We start from the raw sequence: 14,947 nt of genomic DNA, 5'->3' as shown, positions 1-14,947 counted from the left end.
TCACCGTTACGATCGATAACCGAACTGTCTCTCGATTCCTTCTCGATTCGAGAACCGCGACATTCAAATGGGCTTCGTTATCACGACTCATACCCAGCGGGAAAATATCTGAAATTGATGGCAATTCCTTGTGTCACTTATACAGAAGATCTTCCTTGAAACTCCTTCTCCAGGAGCTCCTTTTGTTTCAGGGAATCAGACTTACACATCAGTTTTCTTAAAAATAAAAATTCCTTCTTCGCTGATGTAGTCTTTTCTTAATAAATTGTTATAATCAATTGAAGCATCCATGCCTACTTTGTACTGCTTTGATTGATTTCATTGAGAAGTTGACTGAAACTCTATTGTAAATTCCAGGTGATAAATCATACACGCCTTGGACTTTTCTTGATGAAAACGTTTACGTCATTAAAGAAGTCACGAATCGCAAAAGTCTGAGAAAGAATAGAACAGTTACATGTCTGCGGCTTTTCCCAATCGCGATACGATCTCGTGTCCAGGATATCGACGCCTGAAGGAACTCCGTTAACGAAGCGTATAGTCTATAAATAATTCTTCGATCATGCAGCATTATTACACAATGATTCTTTGTCTTCTTCTTTACGGCCTGGGGGAAAAAAGTAGAGTCATATTGCTTTATTCCATCGATAAATCGGATTCTTTCTATGCAGCGAGGAAGGCGTTGCCTCTTAACCGAGCATCGAAATTACCACTTCCACTCCTCCAACGCTCGCGACGATTGTCGATAACATTATTATAACTCCCGTTGATGTCACCGACTTCGAAGAATCATGGTCATAATCGCAGGGCGTTCGATCATAAATTTTGTGAATTACATATTCGACGATCCTAGACGAGGACTTCAACACCAAAGAAATTTATGTCCTGTTTAGCATTCTCAAGCAACGCCATTTATGCTCATTTTTATTCATTTGATTGCCGTGGAACTCTGTCTGTATAGACAAAATTTTAATTAGTGACTGATTAACTAAATTCCAGGCGCGCTGCTATTCACTAAACCATTGTTAAGCTCCCCTTCAATTATATGAGAGTCTATTTACCATAATTATGAAATTGTGGGAAGCATAGACTAAAACAAACAGCAATGATTTACAATTGTTTAAGTTTGAGAAATTGTAGACTTCAATTTATAATAAGCTCTCCAAAAATTCCATCACTTTCTCATGCAAATATCTTTCTGATTGCAATTCCCATCCGCAGGTGTCCAGAAATAAACGAACAATCGCTGCAGAAGCGTGGGCAGAAGTTCAGATAGCAAAAACAAAAATCATCGAAGTGGAATGCCAGGCGCAGCAAACAAATAATGATGGCAGGGCGTCGTAAATTCGACTGAAGCGAGATTGCGCGACGCTCCAATTTGCATGATCCTGTATCCCTCCCTCGAAGAGGGAACGCGAGGGGAATTGTTCGCCAAGGAACTCCTAAAGCGTGATGACGTAGTTGCGACAGTGTCTTCAGTCGAGCGAAGGAACCAGTCTTTCGCTCGGTTTTTCGATCGTCGCGCGAAGTTCCACCGACAACGTCCGCTAGAAAAAGCTGAACAATCGTTTCATTGCCACCCACATCGAGGCGCGCGTCTTCGCGGTCGAGGATGATTCTCGCGTGGAACACGTCCTTTCACTGTTGGGGGTATCCTTATAAATAGAAGTATTCGATCAGAACTCGCTTCGCACTGTCTCGAGGCTCACGACGAACGACTAAACGCTCGACTATATCGAACTCGACATGATTGGGACTCTTCTGTCCCCGAGGTTCCTCCTCTTGGTCACGGCAGTTGTGGTAGCTTCAGGTAATTAATCCATCGTTTCTAAGCAGCAGGGGTATTGTTCAAGTGTCTCGTCAGGCGTGTATTTAATTATATTTCTGTGGTTGTGAAGCTAAGCCTCCAGTGAAGCAACAAGCAAGAACATTTTGTCGCCTCTTGTAGCCTCGTGTTCCAAAATTGGATTTTGCTTCGATTTAAAAGCGACTTTTTTAAGATACATAAAGCAGTAATAAGAAGTTCCTCATAGTTGCTTCAGTGGAGACATAGCTTAAGGCGAAATGACCTAAGCCGTATGCTTTTGTTTCCAAGATATTGGCCTTTACATTTTTCGACTTCAGTACTGTCTTGTGGACTTGCGTCGATTCATCAATTGTCCTCACATTCTTCGACGTACTATTTATACTCATTGACTCATCGAATAAAAAGTAATACAGTGTACTCTGTCCTTAGGGGCCCATGGGACCAATTCTGGCAGCGGTAGCCTAGCATTCAGTACGTAATTTCATTTCCACTCTATTTTATTTCACAGTAACTTTGAAGGACTTCACAAAACTTTTCCACAGGTAGTGCCTCAGCTTCTGCGTTCGCAGGTGCATCCGCGCTGAGCGGCTCGAACTCCTTCGCCGGCGCTGGGAGCTTCCCTGGGTCGAGTCCGAGCCACGATGGACACAAAGGGATTCGCAGTTACGACAACCCTGGATCTCTGACTGGCAACCAGCCAAACGATGGCTACCATAGCCACGGTGGACCTGGAAGCAAAGGTGGCCGTGGTAAGGATTGTTCTCAGTGCAAATGGGAGAACGATGACTACTGGGAAAAAAGCGAGGAGGAGACAGAGCCTGAAGAAGAAGACGAAGACGATTGTGACGATGGTCAATATAGGCCAGAACATCACTATGGACACAAAAAGCGGCCTGCATCTTCGACAGTACAAAAATTGAGCGCAGTTGATTCCAGTGGACCAATCACGGGAACTGGAAGCCCTCAGCATGGGGCGCCATTTGGGGGAGGCGATGACAGATATCCAGGAGCTGGGAGTCCCAGTTTTGGCTCTCCTGGGAACAGGCCTCCTGGAAGTGGGGGTCCAGGAAGCCATGGACCTGGTCAGCAGCCTGGATCCAGTTGGAATGCTGGTTTTGGAAGCACTCCAAAGCCTAGTTGGGGTCAAGGACAAGGGAGTTCTAGCCCTGGACAGTTTGGGACTCATTTACAACCTGGTAGCTGGAATGCTGGTGGTACAGGTGTAACGAGTCAGCCTGGTGGAGGATGGAATAAAGGACCACAAACAGGTTCTGGATGCAGTGGTCAGCCTGGATCGAGCTGCAGCCAAGGTCAGCCAGAATTTTGATGTCGTTAAGATCTTTCTTTCGTGAATGTTAATCGTTTCTGTGGTATTGTGAATTTAAATTTTGTAATATTTTGTATAGTTTAAATGTTAGTAAAAAGTATAGAATGTTTAATTTATTATTCAGGTTCAGGTGGTGTTGGTCCTGTGAAACAAGCTCCAGTGCCGTTTGGTGGACCCAGTAATGTTCAGAAGCAAGGACTTCCTGACTATTTGACGAGCCCAACAGTGGGATATAGTCCACAGGGATCTCCACCAGGATGTACTAGTGGACCTTATGGTAATTGTGGAGAAACTGGAGGGAAACCTGGATCCTACGGACCTGTTAGTGGATCTCCAACTTTTGGGCAGCCAGGAGGTGGATCCCCTCAAAATTATGGGCCAGGAAGTGGAGCCCCTCAAAATTATGGACCAGGTAGTGGGCAGCCAGGATCTCCTCAAAGTGGATCTCCCCAACATTATGGACCCTCTTCTGGACTACCAGGAAGTGGATCCCCTCAAAATTATGGCCCAGGTAGTAGACAGCCAGGAAGTGGAGCCCCTCAAAATTATGGACCAGGTAGTGGACAGCCAGGATCTCCTCAAAGTGGATCTCCTCAACATTATGGACCCTCTCCTGGACAGCCAGGTAGTGGATCCCCTCAAAAATATGGACCAGGTAGTGGACAGCCAGGATCTCCTCAAAGTGGATCTCCTCAACATTATGGACCCTCCTCTGGACTGCCAGGAAGTGGAGCTCCTCAAAATTATGGCCCAGGTAGTGGACAGCCAGGAAGTGGAGCCCCTCAAAATTATGGGCCAGGTAATGGACAGCCAGGATCTCCTCAAAGTGGATCTCCTCAACACTATGGACCCTCTTCTGGACTACCAGGAAGTGGATCCCCTCAAAATTATGGGCCAGGTAGTGGACAACCAGGAAGTGGATCCCCTCAGAATTATGGGCCAGGTAGTGGACAACCAGGAAGTGGATCCCCTCAAACTTATGGGCCAGGTAGTGGGCAGCCAGGAAGTGGATCCCCTCAAAATTATGGACCCAAACCACAGCCTCATAGCGGAGTACTAGGAGGACCAGGGAGTCCTACAAACCAAATTGGTTCTACTTTTACAAGCACTAATGTTGGAGTAGGAATATCACGCCCTGGAAGTGGACCCAATTCTGGAGGCCTTGGAGCTGCAGGAAGTTACGGCAGACCAGACGGATCCCAAGGACCAGGAAGCCCAGTGAATCCTAATGGATACGGTGGTCCAGGAAGTCCAGGAGGTCCTGGAAATCTAGGACCATTCAATAATCCTCAAAGACCACAGGGCGCATTCGCTGGTGCATCTGCAAGTGCAGTAAGCGGGGCATTTGCTGGAGCAGGCAAACCAAACCCTGCGAGCGGGCCTAATTATGTAACTCCTGGAGTAGGCGCGCCTGGTGTTCCATTTGGAAGTTCTCCAGGATCCAAAGACAGCTCCCCTAAGCCTGGTACCACTGCAAGTCCCTATGGAAGTACACCTTATGATACAGGTAATAAAGCTCATCCTGAAAACGGACCATACTCACCTGGATCGTCGCCTGCCAAACCTTCTTTTGGTTCTGGGACACCAGGAAATAGGAAGGGACATCCTAAACCCAAGAACGATGACAGTAAGATATTTTACATAAATGTGAGCCCTGCTCCCGGAAGTCCAGTAGGAATTAGACCTCATGGCACTACTAAAGCACCTTATGGAGGAACTGGAACGACGAAACCCAGCTTTGGAACTTTTGGAACCACGAAACCTTCGTACCCGACAGGACAATATGATGTGGGAAGTACTACCAAGGCTCCCTTTTATCAACAGAGTACTGGAGGTACGACGCCTGCCTTTCAACCTGGACCCTATCCTCAAACTCAACCTGTGAAGCCTGGGTATCAACCTGGATCTTATCCTGAATCTGGTTCTGCAAAACCTAGTTATCAACCTGGATCCTATCCTCAAACTAGCCCAGCAAAGCCTGGCTATCAACCTGGATCTTACCCTGAAGCTGGTCCAGCAAAGCCTGGCTATCAACCAGGGTCTTACCCCGAATCTGGCCCAGTAAAGCCTAGCTATCAACCTGGATCTTACCCTAAACCTGGTCCAGTAAAGCCTGGCTATCAACCTGGACCTCAACCTGGTATAGGTTCTACGAAACCCACTTATCAACCTGCGCTCCATGGAGAAGCCACAACAGTCGCTCCTACTTACCAACCTGGGCCCTATGGTGGAACAACGAAGACCCCATATCCGAGTGGATCTAATGGAATAGCTCCTGGAAATAATCAAGGATTGTCAGGACCAGGAAGTCAACATCCATTTGGTACGTCACCTGCGGGTAGCCCAGGTGGCTGCTCAGGTGCAAGTCAAGGTTGCGGAAGTGGATGCAGCGAAAGTGGTCAAAGTGGAACTAAATCTTGCGATCACTCTGGACACCCTGCAACTAAAAAAATCTCTGGACCTCTTGGATATAACCCTTCGTTGCAACCAGGGGGGATTCCATCTGGATCTGGAGCTGATGGACTTAGCTGCCCACCAGGAGCCACTTATTGCCCGTCTGGTGTTTTAGTTCCACCTAGTGAAGGTGCAAATCAAATTCCTGGAGCAGATGCATACAAATCGAACCCGTTTTTGAGTGGCAATGTGCCAATTCCCACTGGTAAATATTTCTCTTAATTCAGTTTAACGTGTTGACTATCATTTTAATTATATATAGTGACTCGCGCACTTTAGTGAACTCAAAATTAATGGCACTCAAAGTTTTCAATATTCCCCAGTATTAACTTATAAAATCTTCACTGTGTCTTCATTATTTTATTTCTTATTATTTATAACTATTTAGGTGGAGTTCCTGAAGTAACTACCAAAAAACCAATCGGTCAAGGAAATCCTTTCCTTAGTGGAGCAGCGCCTGCACACCTTCCTAGCTTCCTTCCAGATAACCAGAAACATATTCCACCTTTTGGAGAGGATCCAACGAAACCCATTGGTAAAAACAATCCGTTTTTAGGAGTAGGAGCAGTAGCAGGAGCAGTGGCAGGTACAATAGCAGGTGCAGGACAAACTCAAGGTAACGCTGGAATCCAAGGTGCAGTCAGTTCAATTCATGGAGGGCCTGGAGCACCTGGAGTGCCCGGAGTGCCTGGAGTACATGGGGTACCTGGAGTACCTGGAGTACCTGGAGTACCTGGGGTACCTGGAGTGCCCGGAGTGCCTGGAGTGCCTGGAGTACCTGGAGTACCTGATGGACTTAATAATCAAGGCAATGGTCCCCAACCAAACGAAAGCAGCGGACCTCATAAATTTGCATCCAATCCATTCTTGACCTCTGGCTCATTCCCAGCTACCAATCAACAGCCTGGCTCAGGCTCAAATTTTGCACAGACTAACAGTGGAAGTTTCCCCAACGTGAAAAACACTTTATCGACAAACCGCGGTTCTGGTAGCGGAGGAGGTGTTGGTATTGGTCCAGAAAGCTTTGGGAAACTTTTTGGACAGGGGAATGCCTTTAGTGGTGCATTCTCTGGAGCTATTAGCGGCTCTCAAGCATCCAACTTAGCTGACACCAAAACTGGCACGCTTGGTGGTGCTACGAGTGAGTCTACTTTGTCTCTATCTCGTTACACAGAGATTTGAAGAGAAGTCAGGTTTCTTTATACAGAGAATGCATGCATATTTGTCGTGAAAAGTCAAAGAACGGAGAGCTTGAAGACGAGAGTCGATGTAATTGAATGAACGTGAATTCCCACGCGACAGACAGTTGCTTCGAGATATGCTGTCGAATAGAGTCGAGAGTCCACTTGATTGATGAAGTCTTTCTCATAATAAACCATAAATCAGAGTTGAGTGTTAATTAGTGGCAATCTTCAGTCTCATCAAATAGCTTCCGCTTTCTTGACACGCGATCTATGTTATGTAATATCGTGTAACATAGTTACTAGATGGCAATTAGTTCTAAAAATAAAATAAGGAAAGTAAACCCACATACAGAGTTAAATATACTAAGTAAAAAAAAATGTTCTTTATTCCTCAGATCCAGGGGCCGCCTTTGGACAATCGAACAGCGGAAGTTGGGCATCCAGTGGAGCAGCGGCCCATGCCGGAAGTGGCTCATGGTCTTCGAGTGGTGCCTCAGCTTATGCAAGTAGCAGTGCGAACAGTAAGTCTTCTGAAATTAAAATTTTAATAAATTAACTCAGGATGAGACATGATGAGAATATTGTTTCAGGTTGGGCAGGATAGTTAAGAATGACGAAAGATGAAGAGAATGGAGCAGCAAGAAGAAGAATAGTTATTCTTGCGTGGGATAAGATTTAAGTTACTCTAGAATTGCTTAGATGGCTATTTTATTTTGCGTTAGTTACGTAAGTGCTCGTAATTTATTTTACTCGTTGTTCACGGATATAGCTTCGTGTATGATGGAATTCTGTATAATCATGTTGACAACTGGTGAAGAATACACGCTGATTCTTTGAAGTAATTACACTATTATGCAGTGGTTACTGTTAGCTGATAATCGACAGATAATGACATGAGTGGTGGATGAGCCACGATCCTGAACCAATGTAAAGTATTTCTATTAAATGCTGAAATGTAGAACAAATTCTGTAGATTGTTTTATTCTTTGTACAACTCAATACTTCTGGTGTTCATATTTTTAATAAATGATTCAACATTTTTTGCTTCTTAATGACTAGTGATATAACTGTTTTTAAAAAAATATTATAATGAATATAGTGGAGATGTTCTAATAATTTTACATACTCAAATTCCGAAGAAATTAATAAATAAATGATTTTTATCATTTTTACGCATTTTAAATATGGGTTTTAGCTTGTACGTGCCGCCGCTAGATGGCTAAGCATTTTTTCTGTCCATGTTTTGACCTTTACAAAATGCTTCTTTCTGTTATTATAAGATTACCGTAGCATTAACATTAAGGTAACTTAAACTAATTTAAGTCTTAAGCAAATTAAACTAGCTTAAGTTAAAATATACCTAATTATATATCTATACTTGATTCTAAGTAGATTTAACTCTGGTTAAGTGTAATGTAGGTTACTTTTGCGTATGTGTTTCACTACATACTACGTTTAGTCCTTTATACATATAATATCTATACGTATATAATCTATGCATGTATGAAACAGCTGTGCAATGTCATACATCATACAATTGCCAACGACTGCTTCCTGCAAAGTAGATCCGCTCTACGTGTATGTTTTCTTTTTTCTAAGCAATCCCTTGTTGTGTTCTTCCGAAAAACTAAAATCATAAGAAAGAAATGGCAGACTACTTGGATGCTGAAGCAGAAGAGAGTGAGGTGAGAATTGATATATTTAATATACGAAATTTAGACACGGATTTCGTATAACCTAACATTCTGCGGTATTCCAGGAGGAAGAGGAACTCGATGTTAACGAGAGGAAGAAACTTAAAAAGTTAAAAGCTATGCAAGACAGCGACGACGAGGAAGACGATGATGGTATAAAAGCGTTTACTAAAACATTTATGCAATAGAAAACTTAAACTGGGAGTTCCATATTTGTTGAACTTGAAACATTTCTAGAACATTCAGATTATTTTTAATTAAGTTTCATAGTATTTAGTATAGGAAGTAGCAAAGATACGTATTACTTATATGTTTTTAATACTTAGAAGATGAGGGAGAGGTACCAGGACTTATTGACGATAACCCAATTGAAGATAATGAAGGTTATGATAGTGATGCATCGGAAAGATCTGGGAAACGTAAAAAAAGCGATGATGAAGACTTTGATGATCGTTTGGAAGATGAAGATTACGAGTTACTTGAAGAGAATTTAGGAGTTAAAGTTGAAAGGGTATCTAGAGAATCAGAAAATCTGTAGAAAATTTATTAATTGATCTGAGTCCTGAAACATGCTTAAATTTTTTTTAGAAACGTCGTTTTAAACGTTTAAGGAGAATACAAGACGAGGAATCTGAAGAAGAAGAAGAGAAAGAAGCAGATGATGAAAGAAATGCCATTGCTAATGAACTATTTCAAGGATCTGGAGAGGTAATTTTTTAAATTTAGAATAAAATAATAACATCTGAAAGTACTCATTCTTATCTATAGGAGGATGAAGAGAGAAGCGAAATTAGTCACAGGCCTGAAGTAGAAGGGTTTGACGAAGAAGAAAGTGAAGACGAAGATGATTTTATAGTGGATGGTGATGGAGTACCTATAACCGAGAAAAGAAAGAAGAAAAGGCCAATTTTTTCGGATGCTGCTTTGCAAGAAGCTCAGGATATTTTTGGTGTCGATTTCGATTTCGACGAGTTCGAGAAATATGGAGATGAATTTGAAGAAGAGGAGGAGGAAGAAGATGAATATCAGGAAGAAATAGAAGATCGACCACGACGATCAAAGAAACACTTTAAGAAAAAGAGTACAAAGAAAAGCATTTTCGAAATATACGAACCTAGTGAACTTATACGCGGACATTTCACCGATGTGGATAATGAAATTCGCACAACAGACATTCCTGAACGTATGCAACTTCGATCTGTTCCGATTACTCCCACAGCAGAAGGTTCAGACGAATTAGATTTAGAGGCAGAATGGATATACAAGCAAGCATTCTGTCAGCCAACAATTTCGATACAAGACGCTCACTTAAACGAAGAAGCTAAAGAAAGAGCTAAGAAAGGTCCACAAACAGTCGGCAAGATTAAAAAAGCTCTAGACTTCATGCGAAATCAAAACTTTGAAGTCCCATTCATCTCGTTTTATAGAAAGGAATATGTTTTGCCGGAATTAAATATCAACGACTTATGGAAGATATATAAGTTCGACGCGAAATGGTGCCAACTCCAGCAGAGAAGAGAAAATTTACTCAAGCTCTTTGAAAAAATGAGAAACTTCCAGTTAGATGAAATTATGAAAAACCCTGATTCTCCCTTGCCCGATAGCGTACGGGTTATTAAAGACGATGACATCGAACGACTTAAAAGTGCTCAGACTTTCGAAGAATTGAACGACGTTTACCAGCATTTCATGCTGTACTATGGTCAAGACGTTTCAGCCATGCAAGAAGACCTTCGCAGAAAGCAAAAAGAAGAAAAGAAAAAAGCTCGACTTGAGAAAAGGAGGCAACAAATTGCGGAAGCTGAAGAAAATGGCGAAGCTCCGCCAGAAGACATTGCTGATGTAGATGACGAGGAGGAAGAGCCAGAAGACACATTGAAACAACCAGTTAGGAAAGGATCTTATTACATCTGTAAAAAAGCTGGTTTGGATGGGCTTGCCAAAAGGTTTGGTCTGTCGCCAGAACACTTTGCAGAAAATCTACGAGACAACTATCAACGTCACGAGGTAGACCAAGAACCAATTGAACCTAGTATAATAGCCACTGATTTTACTTCAGCAATTTTCAACACAACTGACGAAGTGCTGAAAGCTGCACAGTTGATGGTTGCAATCCAATTGGCACATGAGCCACTGGTACGTAAATCCGTTAGAGAAATGTATATGGAAAGAGCAAAGTTGTCTGTAAAACCAACAAAAAAGGGAGTAAAGGAGATCGATGAAAGCCATCCCCTTTATGGATTAAAATATATTAAAGATAAACCTGTGCGAGATCTTGTCGGGGATCAGTTTCTAAAATTAATTATTGGAGACGAAGACAAGCTTGTTACATTATCCTTTAGCGATGTAATAGAAGGAAATACCACCAATAATTACATCGATGAAATAAAGCAACTGTACTATAGGGATGAATTTAGTAAAAGTGTTCAAGATTGGAACACATTAAGAACTGGCAGTGTGGAAGTAGCTTTAAATCGTATTGTAATACCGCAATTGAAGAAGGAATTGCGAATGAATCTCCTAACAGAAGCAAAAGAATGTGTTATGAAAGCTTGCTGTCGTAAAATGTACAACTGGATTAAAATTGCTCCATACAGTTGTGAATTCCTCGAAGAAGACGACGAAGATTGGAACACTAGTAAAGGGATTCGAGTATTGGGCCTGTCCTACGTACCTGATCCTTCCCAAGCTGCTTTCGCTTGTATAGTTTCTCCAGATGGAGAATGCACCGATTACCTCAGACTACCGCATTTATTAAAACGTAAGAACAGTTTCCGAGATAACGAGAAAATGATGAAGGCGGCCGATTTATTAGCACTTAAGAATTTCATTGCCACGAAGAAACCACACGTCGTGGTAGTAAGCGGCGAATCTAGAGAAGCAATGATGATAGTGACAGACGTGAAGGAATGTATTTCCAGTCTAGTAGAGGACGAGCAATTCCCTATGATCCAAGTGGAAATATGTGATAACGAGTTTGCCAAAGTTTATGCAAACAGTAATAAAGGTGTATCAGAATTCAGAGACTATCCAGAACTGCTGAGGCAAGCTATATCCTTGGCGAGAAGGATGCAAGATCCTTTGCTGGAATTTTCTCAGCTGTGTACCATAGACGAAGAAATTTTGTGCCTTAAGTATCATCCTTTGCAAGATCAACTTCCTAAGGAGGATCTGATAGAAAATTTATACTTGGAGTTTATAAATCGCGTGAACGAAGTCGGAGTAGATTTGAATAGAGCTGTTCAGCAACCTTATACAGCGAATTTAGTACAATTTGTTTGTGGCTTGGGCCCTAGAAAGAGTCAGGCATTACTTAAAATCCTGAAGCAGACCAATCAGAGATTAGAGAATAGAACGCAACTTATAACAGCATGTCACATGGGTCCTAAAGTATTTGTTAACTGTGCTGGCTTTATTAAAATAGATACAAATAGTTTAGGAGATAGTACCGAGGCGTACGTAGAAGTACTGGATGGATCCCGTGTACATCCAGAGACGTACGAATGGGCTAGAAAAATGGCCGTAGATGCCTTAGAATACGACGACGAAGATGCAAATCCTGCTGGCGCTTTGGAAGAAATTCTTGAATCGCCAGAGAGGCTGAAAGACTTAGATCTCGATGCATTCGCCGAGGAGCTTGAAAGGCAGGGTTTTGGAAACAAGTGCATTACTCTTTACGATATAAGAGCTGAACTGAATTCTAGATATAAGGATCTGCGTGTGGCCTATCAGCCCCCAAGCACAGAGAAGTTGTTCGATATTTTGACGAAGGAAACTCCAGAGTCATTTTATGTTGGAAAATTAGTCCTAGCGACTGTTGTTGGAATAAGTCACAGGAAACCTCAGGGAGAACAGTTGGACCAAGCCAATCCTGTTAGAAACGACGAGACTGGTTTGTGGCAATGTCCATTCTGTTTGAAAAATGACTTCCCAGAATTGTCTGAAGTCTGGAACCATTTTGATGCTGGTGCTTGTCCAGGAAAGGCGACTGGAGTACGTTTGAGATTGGATAATGGAATATCAGGATACATCCACGTGAAAAACCTATCTGATAAGCACGTTGCTAACCCAGCAGAAAGAGTGCACGAGGGTCAAGTGATTCACTGTCGAATAATCAAAATAGAAGTAGACCGATTCAGTGTCGAATGTACCAGCAAGACAAGTGACCTTATCGATAAGAATCATGAATGGCGACAACAGAGAGATGTGCATTACGATGTGGACGCAGAAGAGAAAGATAAGAAGAATGAAGAGGATACAAAGAAAGCGCAGCAAAGACAGACTTACGTGAAACGTGTTATAATTCACCCTAGCTTCCATAACGTAAGCTTTGCTGAAGCAGAAAAAATAATGCAGACTGTGAAGCAAGGAGAAGCGATAATAAGGCCGAGTAGTAAAGGAGCTGATCATTTGACAGTGACATGGAAAGTCACAGACAACATTTACCAACATATTGATGTGACAGAAGAGGGCAAAGAAAATACATTCTCTCTAGGTCGTAGTCTCTGGATTGGCGGCGAAGAATTTGAAGACTTGGATGAAATTATTGCAAGACACATTAATCCTATGGCCGCATATGCTACTGAACTTTTGGATTTCAAGTATTATAAACCAAATGTGGAGGGCATTAAAGACAAAGCGGAAGAAATTTTGAAAGAACAGAAGAAGCAGAATCCTGGAGGAATACCATATATCATTTCAGCTGCTAAAGTAAGATTGCTCCAAACTCTAATTTAATATTTGTATTATTTTGCAGGGGATCTAACTACTGTTTTTCATTTTTCTAGAATTATCCTGGGAAATTTTTACTTTCTTATTTACCAAGGACTCGCTGCCGTCACGAATATGTTACTGTGACACCAGAAGGATTTCGTTACAGAGGCCAAATGTTTAGCAGAGTGGGTGACTTAGTCCGCTGGTTTAAGGAACACTTTAGAGATCCTATACCTGGTCAAGTCACACCTGGTACTCCACACGGAGCAATTACTTCTAGAACACCATATAATGGTACTCCAGGAATGAATGGTAATTATTATCTTCCTATATTCTTGTGAGATTAAATCACTAAAGTGTCTATTATCTTTTTATTTTAGGAGTGAATCCAGATGCGATACAGAGAGTGGCTCAAAACATGCCACATCATATGCTACATTCCCTATCCAAAGTAGCAAATCAAACTCCACATTATCCTCCATATACACCAGGAGCTGTCAGTATCACTAACTATGGAGTGTTTGGAAGTACACCGTATACGCCTTCAGGTCAGACTCCATTTATGACTCCTTATCACACTCCGCACCACACACCTCATCATCCACAAACTCCTAACCACGCTCAAGGACCATTTTTACAACCCATTCCCCCTGCAATGAATCCGAATGCACATAGATCCTCAAGATCTCATAGACCTGTGTCCACAACGTCTGACACAACGAACTGGACTAAAGCTGCTGAAGCTTGGGCGCGTTCTAAGCAATCTACTTCCAAAGAATTGTAAGTTTAGATTTAATATTTTCAAATTTATATTTTCGGTGATGAAATAGTGATGGAATGCATATATTTGTTTCGCATTGTAGTAGCAGTAGTACTCCAAGGTACGATGACTCTAGACGAACGCCAAGAAATCAAGAGAACCAAAAGGAGAAAACAACTCCGCGGAATAGAACACCAGGTCGTACACCGTCCTACAAATCTCCTAGAGAAACTCCATTTACAAATTCTAGTCCTCGGAGTATGTCTCTGAGTGGAGATGGTACTCCCTTGTACGATGAAAGTTGGGATTAATGTTCTAGCTAAAATAATTGGTTACCTGAGACTAATCTTATTTACTCTATGATAAACGAAAGGAGGAAGTTGAACCATTATGGATGATTTTCATTATCGTCCATTATTATAGGTAATTTTTTATAATACGAAGTATTTACTACGAGTACAAATTATACATTTTTTTTTAAACAATTTTTTTCCAAACCTTTATTACGAATTTTTTGTCGCAGTCTAAGAGGAAAATGTTTAAGTTATATCAGACAAGAAGATGAAGCTGAATTAAGTTGATTGGATGTAGATTTTATATATTTCAGTTTAGCAAAGTATTCTTCTTATTTTCAAATGTATAAGAGCCTTGAGAGCTCTTCTTTTTACGAATAAGTAATGTTTAGAATATTCTACCTCAGTGAAACGACATTTAGAAATAAATGTTTGCTCAATCTTATCACCATTTAGTTTCACAAATCGCGACATTTGAACGCAAAAATACTGCCTTCATTAGAAATCAGACATAAGTTTTATTTAAGGATCTATTTAATATTATTGCATTACTATGCAGATATAAATTTGACATATATTTTACTATGGAAGATTAGTAATATTAAATATATACAAATTACGATGTCCCTTTGCTCACTTCCAATACCTTTTCATCATTTAGATAATTATGATTATATAACTAATCAGTTCAAAAAAGTTTCGCAGAAAGTGTAAC

The 14,947-nt window shown here is 41.5% G+C and overlaps 2 protein-coding genes across 7 annotated transcripts; both read left to right on the top strand.

Annotated features, from left to right (window-relative positions):
- Nucleotides 1–1,710: 1,710 nt before the first annotated feature.
- On the top strand, nucleotides 1,711–7,902 carry LOC143184954 (uncharacterized). Of its 4 annotated transcripts, XM_076387576.1 has the most exons (8): nucleotides 1,711–1,810; nucleotides 2,237–2,278; nucleotides 2,350–3,117; nucleotides 3,259–4,641; nucleotides 4,723–5,793; nucleotides 5,977–6,729; nucleotides 7,168–7,293; nucleotides 7,363–7,902. In XM_076387576.1, exons 1-8 carry the CDS (start codon nucleotides 1,747–1,749, stop codon nucleotides 7,374–7,376), a joined length of 4,221 nt encoding a protein of 1,406 aa, XP_076243691.1. In that variant the 5' UTR covers nucleotides 1,711–1,746; the 3' UTR covers nucleotides 7,377–7,902. The 4 variants fall into 4 exon arrangements, with proteins under 4 accessions (XP_076243691.1, XP_076243693.1, XP_076243692.1 ...); XM_076387578.1 differs by having other exon boundaries at nucleotides 3,259–4,968; nucleotides 6,145–6,729; XM_076387577.1 differs by having other exon boundaries at nucleotides 3,259–5,793; nucleotides 6,145–6,729.
- A 420-nt stretch (nucleotides 7,903–8,322) lies between these two features.
- LOC143185230 (transcription elongation factor SPT6) lies at nucleotides 8,323–14,677 on the top strand. 3 transcript variants are annotated; one of them, XM_076388047.1, is made up of 8 exons: nucleotides 8,323–8,457; nucleotides 8,532–8,619; nucleotides 8,796–8,977; nucleotides 9,055–9,174; nucleotides 9,235–13,176; nucleotides 13,254–13,491; nucleotides 13,560–13,959; nucleotides 14,043–14,677. In XM_076388047.1, the coding sequence occupies exons 1-8, from the start codon at nucleotides 8,419–8,421 to the stop codon at nucleotides 14,248–14,250; spliced, it is 5,217 nt and encodes a 1,738-aa protein (XP_076244162.1). In that variant the 5' UTR covers nucleotides 8,323–8,418; the 3' UTR covers nucleotides 14,251–14,677. The 3 variants fall into 3 exon arrangements, with proteins under 3 accessions (XP_076244162.1, XP_076244163.1, XP_076244161.1); XM_076388048.1 differs by having other exon boundaries at nucleotides 8,793–8,977; nucleotides 13,254–13,473; XM_076388046.1 differs by having other exon boundaries at nucleotides 8,793–8,977.
- The last annotated feature ends 270 nt before the right edge of the window (nucleotides 14,678–14,947 follow it).

The sequence above is a fragment of the Calliopsis andreniformis genome, chromosome 10 (genome assembly GCF_051401765.1).
Source record: "Calliopsis andreniformis isolate RMS-2024a chromosome 10, iyCalAndr_principal, whole genome shotgun sequence".
In the NCBI taxonomy this organism is placed as follows: domain Eukaryota; kingdom Metazoa; phylum Arthropoda; class Insecta; order Hymenoptera; family Andrenidae; genus Calliopsis; species Calliopsis andreniformis.
This window is presented reverse-complemented; position numbering and strand designations above follow the sequence as displayed.

Bases quoted from the DNA above. Each gene is read 5' to 3' on its own strand.
- LOC143184954 (XM_076387574.1), top strand. From the start codon at position 1,747: ATGATTGGGACTCTTCTGTCCCCGAGGTTCCTCCTCTTGGTCACGGCA. The intron at 3,118-3,258 runs GTCAGCCAGAAT...TTTATTATTCAG, and splicing joins TGGATCGAGCTGCAGCCAAG to GTTCAGGTGGTGTTGGTCCT. The intron at 5,794-5,976 runs GTAAATATTTCT...ATAACTATTTAG, and splicing joins CAATGTGCCAATTCCCACTG to GTGGAGTTCCTGAAGTAACT.
- LOC143185230 (XM_076388046.1), top strand. From the start codon at position 8,419: ATGGCAGACTACTTGGATGCTGAAGCAGAAGAGAGTGAG. The intron at 8,620-8,792 runs GTATAAAAGCGT...TTTAATACTTAG, and splicing joins CGACGAGGAAGACGATGATG to AAGATGAGGGAGAGGTACCA. The intron at 9,175-9,234 runs GTAATTTTTTAA...TCTTATCTATAG, and splicing joins TATTTCAAGGATCTGGAGAG to GAGGATGAAGAGAGAAGCGA.